This window comes from Arachis duranensis, chromosome 4 (assembly GCF_000817695.3).
Source record: "Arachis duranensis cultivar V14167 chromosome 4, aradu.V14167.gnm2.J7QH, whole genome shotgun sequence".
NCBI lineage: Eukaryota > Viridiplantae > Streptophyta > Magnoliopsida > Fabales > Fabaceae > Arachis > Arachis duranensis.
Window position 1 is genome coordinate 59,521,818 of NC_029775.3, and position 11,486 is coordinate 59,533,303.

General features: G+C 39.9%; 1 protein-coding gene across 1 annotated transcript; it reads left to right on the top strand.

The window, feature by feature from the left end:
* The first annotated feature begins 5,246 nt into the window (after positions 1 to 5,246).
* Positions 5,247 to 6,176, top strand: LOC107484297 (uncharacterized). The gene is made up of 2 exons (XM_016104908.1): positions 5,247 to 5,397; positions 5,533 to 6,176. The coding sequence occupies exons 1-2, from the start codon at positions 5,247 to 5,249 to the stop codon at positions 6,174 to 6,176; spliced, it is 795 nt and encodes a 264-aa protein (XP_015960394.1).
* Positions 6,177 to 11,486: the final 5,310 nt, after the last annotated feature.

Sequence of the window (11,486 nt, forward strand, 5' to 3'; positions counted from 1 at the left end):
TTGGCGCCAAAAATGGGTTCAGAAACCCTCTCAGATCGCCAGGCACGTGTTGCTTTAATGAAGTCATGTGCGACCATCGACGCGTGCGCGCACGGTACGTGTGCGCGTCCCTGGTTGATTCTGCAATGTGCGTGCGAGCGCCTTGTGCGCGTGCGCGTGCTTGGCCGAGATCAATTCTTTTGCCTTTTTGTGTTTCTCTCCATTTGCATGCTTCCTTCCTTGCTCCTTTGATCCATGCCTAGCCTATTTCAATCCTGGAATTACTAGCAAACACATCAAGGCATCTTATGGAATCAAGGAGAAATTAGAATTCATCAAAATAAGGCTTAAAAAGCATGTTTTTACATTTAAGCACAAATATAGGAGAGATAACAAAACCATGCTAATTCATAGGCTAAATGTGACAAAAGGTTATCAAAACACTCTAAATTCAATACAAGATAAACCCTAAAAATGGGGTTTATCAATGACCCAATACACTTGCTGGTTAGTTGAACAGAGTTGTGTCCACACAGAGCAAAGAGCCATTATAATTATTCCATACAACAACAAAGAGTACAACATTGATGATCATAATTTCGTCCACCACACCACAAAGTCAGTGGCAAAGGCAAATGGCCCAACCTTGACAATCATGTCTTTAATCACACCTGATGAGTATTTAATAGAGCCATCAGCAAGTTAGAGACATATCCGGGTTGGTTTGATTTCTTCAATCAAACCAAGATTTCTGATAGTAGATACAGGTATTAGGTTGATACTTGTCCCAAGATCACATAGAGCTTGCTTGGTACAAGTACCCTCTAATGTGCATGGTATCATAAAGTTTTTGGGATCTTTAAGCTTCTCAGGTAAGCTTTTCAAAATGACTGCACTGCATTCTTCAGTGAGGTAAACTTTCATGAACTTAGCATAAGAGGGTATTTGCTATAGTGCCTATTCAAACGGAATATTTATTTCAAGAGTCCTGAGATAGTCTGCAAAGTGGGCAAATTGCTTATCCTGTTCCGCTTGGCGAAGTTTCTGAGGATAGGGCATTTTGGCTTTGTATTCCTCAACCTTAGTTGCTGTAGGTTTATTGCCTACAGATGTGGGTTGAGAAGCCTTTTTAGAGGGGTTGCTATCAGCACTTGTATGTGTCTGATCTCCCACTGGCGTTTGAATTCCAGGGGTGGAAGCTGGAGTGGCGTTAGACGCCAACTTCTTACCTGTTTTTGGCGTCTGAACACCAGAATTGTGCTTTCTTTGGGCGTTTAACACCAATTCCTTGCCTGTTTCTGGCGTTGAACGCCAGGACTGAGCATGGGTTGGGCGTCCAATGCCAGCTCTCCACCCCTTTTCTGGCGTTTGAGCACCAGAATTATTCCTCTCTGGGCTCTGACTGTCCTCAGAGGGATTTTGGGTTGCAGTTTGTTCATTTCTTGGCTTCCTGCTACCTTGAAGTGAGGTATTTGATATTTTTCCACTTCTTAATTGAACTGCTTGGCACTCTTCTGTTATTTGTTTTGATAACTGCTATTCTGTTTGCTTCAACTGGACTTCCATATTCATATTAGCCATTCTTGTTTTTTGTAATATCTCCTTGAATTCAGCTAGCTGTTTTGTTAGAAAATCTAATTGCTGATTGAATTCTGTAACTTGTTCTGCAAGACTGAGTTCAGCAGTTACTGTTTTAGCCTTTTTTTTTCATGGGAGGTTTACTGCTTAGGTACAGATGCTGATTTCTGGCAACTGTATCAATGAGCTATTGAGCTTCTTCAATTGTCTTTCTCATGTGTATAGATCCACCAGCTGAGTGGTCTAGAGAAATCTGAGCTTTCTCTGTAAGCCCATAATAGAAGATGTCTAACTGCACCCACTCTGAAAACATTTCAGAGGGGCATTTTCTTAGCATCTCTCTATATCTCTCCCAGGCATCATAAAGGGATTCATTATCTCCTTGTTTAAAGCCTTGGATGCTCAGCCTTAGCTGTGTCATCCGTTTTGGAGGAAAATATTGATTCAGGAATTTTTCTGACAGTTGTTTCCAAGTCTTTATGCTGGCCTTAGGTTGGTTATTTAACCACCTCTTAGCTTGGTCTTTTCACAGCAAATGGAAACAGTAACAATTTGTAGACATCCTGATCTACTTCCTTTTCATGTATTGTGTCCGCAATTTGTAAAAATTGTGCCAGAAACTCTGTAGGTTCTTCCTGTGGAAGACTGGAATACTGGCAACTTTGCTGCACCATGATAATGAGCTGAGGGTTTAACTCAAAGCTACTGACTCCGATGGAAGGTATATAGATACTACTCCCGTATCAAGCGGTAGTGGGGTTAGCATATGACCCCAGAGTCCTTTTGGACTGTTCATTTCCACTTAGGTCCATGATGGAGAAAGTGAGATGATGTGGATTTATTTTCTTTATTTTATTATATTAAAAAAATTATTTTTGAAAAAATAAAATAGAATAAAATAAAAACCAAAATAAAAAAAATGAAAAATAAAAAATAAAAAAATAAAATAAAATAAAAAATAAAAAAATTTGTAAATATTTTATGAAGATTTTCAAAAAAGTGAGGAGAGAGAAAGTGGTTAGGATATTTTTGAAAAAGATATGATTTGAAAAAATTTTGACCAAGTCAACCCTAGTAATTCGAAAATTATGAGAAATTAAAGGAGAAGATACTTTTTTGATTTTTGAATTTTATTATGAAAGAGAAAAACACACAAAAGGCACAAGACTTAAAATTTTTAAATCCAATGCTCCTAGTTTTCGAAAATTTTGGAGGGAAAATACCAAAGCACGCCAAACTTAAAATCTTTAAGATCAAAACACAAAGAAGACTCAAGAACACCTTGAAGACTCACAAGAACACCAAGAACAAAAGAAAGAACACCAAACTTAAAATTTTTAGAAAACCAAAATAAATTTTCGAAAATTAAAGAAAATTAACAAGGGAACACCAAACTTGAAGTTTGGCACAAGATTTAATCAAAGAAAAATTATTTTTTAAAAAGTTTTAAAAAGAAGATACCCAATTGCCAAAAGCATAAGCCAACGCTCTAGCCAACTGAGCTATAAATTTAACATGTTTTAATATTGTATATAAAAAAAATATTTTTTAAAAACTGATATTTTGAAAAAGCACAAGGAAAATACGAAAACACACAGAACAAGAAAAAAAAAACTAAAAATCAAACAAGAAAAATTGACAAGAACAACTTGAAGATCAAGGAAGAACAAGAACATGCAATTTGAAAATTGAAAGACAAAGAAAAGCATGCAATTGACACCAAACTTAGAACATGACACTAAACTCACAGAAAAAGTGAAAATTTAATAAAGAAAAATAATGATTTTTAATTTTTTTTTAAAAAAAAGGATAATAAAAGATGCAATTCTAGTGACTCTAAACTAAAAAGACTGATTTTTCCTAATCTAAGCAACACAATTTACCGTCAGTTGTTCAAACTCAATCAATCCCCGACAACGGCGCCAAAAACTTGGTGCACGAAAATTGCAATCACACTTTTGCAATCCGCACAACTAACCACCAAGTGCACTGGGTCGTCCAAGTAATACCTTATGTGAGTAAGGGTCGAATCCCACGGAGATTGTTGGTTTGAAGCAAGCTATGTTTATCTTATTATTCTTAGTCAGGATACCAATTATAGTTATCAATTGATTTGCAAATGAACAAGAGAACATGGATTAAGTAATACTTATTATGCAGTAATAGAGAATATGTTGGAGTTTTGGAGATGCTTTGTCTTCTGAATCCCTGTAACATAATGCTTTCTCACTTTCAAACATGCAAGGCTCCTTCCATGGCAAGCTATATGTAGGGCATCACCGTTGTCAATGGCTACTTCTCATACTCTCAGTGAAAATGGTCCAAATGCTCTGTCACAGCACGGCTAATCATCTATCGGTTCACCATCATGTCAGAATAGGATCTATTGATCCTTTTGCATCTGTCACTAAGCCCAACACTCGTGAGTTTGAAGCCCGTCACAGTCATCCAATCCCTAAATCCTACTCGGAATACCACAGACAAGGTTTAGACTTTCCAGATTCTCAAGGATGCTGCCAATGGATTCTAGCTTATACCACGAAGATTCTAATTAAGGAATCTAAGAGATACTCATTCAATCTAATGTAGAATTGAGGTATTTGTCAGGCACACGTTCATGGGTTGAGAATGGTGATGAGTGTCATGGATCATCACATCCATCACAGTTAAGTACGAATCAGCATCTTAGATAGAAACAAGCGTATTTGAATGGAAAACAGAGATCATTGTATTAATTCATCGAGACGCTGCAGAGTTCCTCACCCCCAACAATGGAGTTTTAAAACTCATGCCGTCAAACAGTACAAAGTTTAGATCTAAAATGTCATGAGATATAAAATAAATATCTAAAAGTTGTTTAAATACTAAACTAGTAACCTAAGTTTACAGAAAATGAGTAAACTAAGATGGATAGTGCCGAAATCCACTTCTGGGGCCCACTTGGTGTGTGCTGGGGCTGAGACTTAAGCCTCTCACGTGCTTGGGCTATTTCTGGAGTTAAATGTCAGGTTGTAACCTGTTCCTAGCGTTTAACTCCAACTTGCAACCTGTTTCTGGCGTTCAACGCTAGAATGCAACATGGAACTGGCGTTAAATGCCAATTTACATCGTTTATCTTCGCGCAAAGTATGAACTATTATATATTTCTGGAAAGCCCTGGATGTCTACTTTCCAACCCAATTGAGAGCGCGCCAATTAGACTTCTGTAGCTCCAAAAAATCCATTTCGAGTGTAGGGAGGTCAGAATCCAACAACATCAGCAGTCCTTTTTCAGCCTAAATCAGAGTTTTGCTCAGCTCCCTCAATTTCAGCCAGAAAATACCTGAAATCACAGAAAAACACACAAACTCATAGTAAAGTCCAGAAATATGAATTTTGCCTAAAAACTAATAAAAATATACTAAAAACTAACTAGAATACACTAAAACCTACATGAAATTACCCCCAAAAAGCGTATAAAATATCCGCTCATCAAGGCTGCAATAGCACAGCTATCATCATAGCTCACAAGAGCCATTTCCACCCTCTTGGAAAGGCAAGCACAAGCTGAAAAGAAGATAGATGCAAACCAAGAAGAATACAGGTCGAATTTGAAGAACCAAGGTACAGCAATCTCAAAACTAGAAGCACAAGTGGGGTTCTTATCCAAGCAAATTCCAATGCCTACACACACATTTCCAAGTGACACCATGGCCAACCCAAGAGGGGAATGCATGGCCATCACACTTAGGAGTGGAAAAGTGTTAGAAGAAGCCACCCAAAACCAGGAAAACCACGAAGAAAAAGCTGCAAAAAAGCCTGAAAACAGGAAGAAAGAAGAGGCCCCTAGCCCGTCTTCACGTAAGCCAATCTTGAAGCCTTATGTACCAAAGGCACCATACCCACAAAGGCTAAGGAAGGATGGAAAGGACAACCAGTTCTCCAGATTTTTGGAAATCTTCAAAAAGCTCCAAATCAACATACCCTTTGCTGAAGCATTGGAGCAAATGCCCCTATACGCAAAGTTCCTGAAGGAGCTCATGACAAGAAAAAGAAACTGGGGTGAAAAGGAGACTATAGTCCTAACTGAGGAATGTAATGCCATCATACAAAAGAAACTCTTCCAGAAAATGAAGGACACAAGGAGTTTCCAAATCCCCTGCATCATAGCAGATATCACTATTGAAAAGGCTTTGTGTGACTTGGGAGCTAGCATCAATCTCATATCCTTGAACATGATGAGAAAGATGAGAATTGAGGAAGCCAAACCAACAAGAATGGTACTCCAACTAGCTGACAGAACATTCAAGTTTCCACATGGAGTGGTGGAAGATTTATTGGTGAAGGTGGGAGAATTCATCTTCCCAGCTGACTTTGTTGTGCTAGACATGGAAGAAGAGGCAAACACTTCAATTATCCTAGGAAGGCCGTTCCTAGATACTGCTGGAGCCATCATTGATGTGCAAAAAGGAGAACTAGTCTTGAGATTACATGAGGAAAAGATGGTCTTCAATGTCTTCAAGGCAACGAGTTATCCTAAGGAAGCAATAAGAGAATGCATGATGGTGGACACCATAGAACAAATAGTCCAAGGAGTTTTGGAGGAAGAGCAATATGAAGGAAGTATGGAATTAGAGTAACAAGCACCACGTGAAGAACCACTACAAGGAACAATGGAAAGTTCAATCATGACAAACCACAAAGACAACAATGAAGAAGAGGCACCGAAACTAGAGCTAAAAACCCTACCTCCAAGCTTAAAATATGCCTATCTAGGTGACAAGAGCACGTACCCAGTGATCATCAACTCAAGCTTGAGCAAGGAGCAAGAAGAGGAGCTCATCCAAGTGCTAAAACAACACAAGGATGCTATAGGTTAGACACTCACAGAACTAAAAGGAATCAGCCCTTCAATGTGTATGCACAAGATCCTACTTAAGGAGGGTGCCAAGCCCTCAAGGCAATAACAAAGAAGGTTGAATCCAACCATGAATGAGGTAGTCCAGAAGGAAGTGTTGAAGTTGTGGCAAGCTGGGGTGATCTACCCCATCTCAGACAGCCCTTGGGTGAGCCCGGTACAAGTAGTTCCAAAGAAAGGAGGAATCACTGTTGTACCAAATGAGAAGAATGAGCTGATACCAATAAGAACAGTGACCGGTTGGCGCATGTGCATCGACTACAGGAAGCTCAATGAAGCCACCAGAAAGGACCACTTCCCCCTACCATTCATGGACCAAATGCTCGAGAGGCTAGCTGGACATGAATACTACTACTTTCTTGACGGTTATTCGGGTTACAACCAAATAGTTGTAAACCCAAAGGACCAGGAGAAAACTTCATTTACTTGTCCATGTGGTGTTTTGGCTTATAGGAGGATGCCCTTTGGACTGTGCAATGCACCTGCAACATTCCAAAGGTGCATGCTCTCCATATATTTGGACATGATTGAGAGGTTCATCGAGGTGTTTATGGATGACTTCTCTGTATTTGGTAACACATATTCTGATTGCTTGCATCACTTAGCCCTGGTGCTAAAGAGATGCCAAGAGACCAACTTTATTTTAAACTGGGAAAAATGTCATTTCATGGTTATAGAAAGAGTGGTCCTTCGTCATAAAATCTCAAAGAAGGGCATATAAGTAGACAGGGCAGAGGTAGAGGTGATTGAAAAGTTACCTCCACCTTGCAATGTCAAAGCAATCAGAAGCTTTTTGGGACATGCTGGTTTTTATAGGAGGTTTATTAGAGACTTCTCTAAGGTTGCCAAGCCATTGAGTAACCTACTTGTCTCTAATGTGCCTTTTGTTTTTGATAATGAATGCATGTTAGCCTTTGAGGAGCTTAAGAACAAACTTTCCTTTGCACCTATCATAGCACCACCATGTTGGGATCTACCCTTTGAGTTGATGTGTGATGCATAAGATTTTGCTGTGGCTGCTGTTTTAGGACAGAGGAATGATAAATTGGTGCATGTCATTTATTATGCCAGCAAGGTCCTTAATGAAAACCAAAGGAACTACACCACTACAGAGAAGGAATTACTTTCCATTGTCTTTGCTTTTGATAAATTTAGATCATATCTCATTGGTTCTAAAGTAATTGTATTCACTGATCATGCAGCACTCAAATACTTGTTTACAAAACAAGAATCCAAGCCAAGGCTAATAAGATGGATCCTGCTACTCCAAGAGTTTGACATCAAAATTAAGGATAGGAGTGGAGCAGAGAACAAAGTTGCTGACCACCTCTCAAGGATCCTACAAAAGGAAGAATGAGCACACCATCTTGCAGTGAGTGAAAGCTTCTCGAATGAGCAATTGATGATGATACAAGAGTCCCCTTAGTTTGCCGATATAGCCAATTTCAAGGCCATTGGGGAACCACCGACTAACATCAACTGACATATGAAGAGAAAGCTCATCAAAGATGTCAAATACTATATCTGGGATGAGCCATACTTGTTCAAAAAGTGTGCTGATGGGATCTTGAGGAGGTGTATATCCCATGGAGAAGGACAAGAGGTGCTTTGGCAATGTCATGGATCTGCATATGGATGCCACTTTAGTGGAGAAAGAACAGCAACCAAGGTGCTCTAATGTAGATTCTACTGGCCAAGCATTTTTAAGGATGCAAAGGACTTGGTGTCAAGGTGTGATGAATGCCAGAGGGCTGGCAATTTAGCCAGGAATAATAAGATGCCACAGAGATTTATAATGGAGCTAGAACTATTCGATGTGTGGGGGATTGACTTCATGGGGCCCTTCCTATCCTCCTACTCAAATAGGTATATACTTGTGGCTGTAGATTATGTGTCAAAATGGGTGGAGGTTATTGCCACCACCACAAATGACAACAAGGTTGTAATGAGCTTCTTAAGAAAGAACATTTTCAGCAGGTTCGGAGTTCCTAGAGCACTCATTAGTGATGGAGGGACACATTTCTACAATAAACAACTGGAAGCACTCCTTCTTAGATATGGAGTCAAACACAAGGTGGCAACCCCTTATCATCCGCAAACCAACGGGCAAGCAGAGATTTCCAATAGGGAGCTAAAAAGGATTCTCGAAAAAACTGTTGGAAGCTCAAGGAAGGACTGGTCTAAGAAACTAGACGATGCTTTATGGGCCTACAAGACAGCCTTCAAGACCCCCATTGGGATGTCACCATACCAACTAGTATTTGGCAAGGCTTACCACTTGCCAGTTGAACTGGAGCATAGAGCCTTTTGGGCTCTAAAACTACTAAATTTTGATGAGCAAACTGCTGGAGAAAAGAGGCCGAGGCAACTCAACGAGCTGGAAGAATTTAGGAACCAAGCATATGAAAATGCAAAGATCTACAAAGAGAACACAAAAAGATGGCATGATCAAAAGATAGCAAAGAGGGAGTTCACTGAAGGACAAAAGGTGTTATTGTACAATTCTAGACTTAGATTTTTCCCTTGGAAGCTTAAGTCTAGATGGTCTGGACCCTTTACCATCATCAAAGTGTACCCCTACGGTCAAGTGGAGCTCATCGAGGACAAAACACAGAGAACTTTCACTGCAAATGGCCATAGACTCAAGCATTACCTGGGGGACTCACTAGATGAAAGAAGAGTGAGCTACCACCTTAACTAAAAAAAGAAGAACGTCAATCTAGTGACGATAAAGAAGCGCTGGTTGGGAGGTAACCCATAACTTTATATCATTTTGATTTATTGCTTTATTAGAAGTGGATAGTAAATATTAGCTTAGGAAGTTAATTTCAGTTTTGATAGTTAAGATAGCTTTGTGAGTTAAATTGTGTGCTATTTTTTTTGGAAGTGCAGCTGGATGAAAGCATTTACTGATGATGATGAGTGATGGGGCTAAGAACTAGCTAAAAAGCTAAGTTTGGTGTGACCCTTCACCAACTTGATCTAGGTTTACAAGCATTTGGATAGATTAAGTTTTTTTAAGAGTAGGCCCAGAGATTAAGTTTGGTGTGGCCACTACCATACGAGAATCAATCAGCAAGCCCAATACCACTCAATGTGGAAGCATTTAATACATTGGTAAAGGCTTGAATGAGAATTTTAATGTGTTCAGGGGAGATTAGACGCAAAGAATATGAAAGGATTAAAATTATTTCTTCCCTATGAACACATTAAAAACCCAATGATGAACCCAATTTATTCAGTTGCAAATGAATTAAGTTTGGTGTCCCAAGGGACACCCATCAGTTGCAATCCCATTCACTAGCATTAAAAAGGAATGTGGAGGATCATTTTGTCATTACTAATGGGATTTTCGTTTTCTTTTTTCAGGAGATTGAATGGGGCCCACATGATAGATAACAAGGAGGTCAAAGTGTACTTACACCTTGAAAGTCAACATCTTCAGAGAGCATAGCGGGATAAGGGTTGGCATCTCTTCCCATGCTAGGCGCCACTCCCCAAGTGGAAAATATTGAATTCCCTTCTTTTCCCACCATCAAACCACACCATTCACTCCTATAAATACCCTACCCTGCTCATTCCCTCCACAAAACAAACTCACAGAGACCTTTCCTTCTTCTCTCGTTCTTCTTTTTCTTTATCTTTCTACTTGATTGGGACAATCAAGTTCTAAGTTTGGTGTTGGGGCAAAAATTTGTTTTGCTTGTGTTTCTTTGCAACACTCCATTAATATCTCAGAACCCTCAAACACACACTCTCTCTCCACCTAATGGCACCACCAAGATCCTCAACCTCAAAGAAAAGAAAGACCAAAGAACCAACCTCAGGTTCCTCGAGCTCAAATTTCAATGAGCTCAAATTTATGGGTATATTAGCTATGTGAGGGGGAAGACCATTGACTATAGTCCCTTTAAAATAGAAAGGGTGCTGATGGTGAAAAGGGTCAACTCCACTCGAAGTTATGAGGAGAGGATGAAGCAACCTGACCCAGGATTTGATGAAATCCTGAATGAAATTTGTGTACTAAATGTGCAGTGGATCAATATTAAAGATGGAAAACTCAACCAGCTGAGGAGAAGGGACTTGAGCCCCCAAGCTAAGGGGTGGTTAGACTTTGTGAGAAGATCTTTGATCCCTACGTCAAACACATCTGAGGTGACCAAGGAGAGGGCTGTACTTATATACAGTATAATGAAGGGAAAGGAGATGAATGTTGGGGAGTTGATTGCCAACAACATCAAAAAGATACTGAAAAGCACTAACGAGAGCATAAGATTGGCATTCCCCAGCATCATACAAGAGCTATGTGATGACGCTAGAGTTGAGAAGCTGATTGATGAGGTGTTGGTGAAGCAAGATAAGCCTATAACTGTCAAGAAGATGGCCAAGGTGTTGGCCGTCAATCCACTTCAAAGGGCTAGAGAGCATAGAGCTCACGCTCATGTGCCACCACCATAACAACAAGAGGAAGAGGAAGCAGAAGAGCAATCACAATTTCTAGTGCTTCAACCACCACCATACTAACAATACCAACAATTTCCTGAAGAAATGAACTGGGAGCAGCTGCAAGAAGACGCGCACCAAATGAAGGGAGATCTGCATCAATTGAGGGGAGATATCAACCAATTTTAAAGTAGCCAAAGGGAGCAATAGAACCAAGTGAATGATAAAATACACAACCTCCAAGAAAGTTTTGAGCAAGCAAGGAAGGAGCAGCAAGAGGAGTTTGATTGGGGTGAGGTGCGAAGTGCACTTAACAAGGTGGTGAAGCAAAACAAATGGCAGCAGAGGAACCTTGCTGAGTTCAGGCATCTCTATGATGGCCGGACCATTTCAAGGAGACAATATGATATCAATACACAGGCAAAGCTGAATCGCTTGTGTAATGCTGTGGCCGCCATCAACCCCGGATACCCAACTTTCATGCAAGGGCTAGAAGAATTCAGTGCTAGACAAGAGGAGATCCTAGCTAAGCATAAGAAGGATGAAAGAGATTATATGGTGAGGATGAGTTTCTGGAAGCCCAAGGACA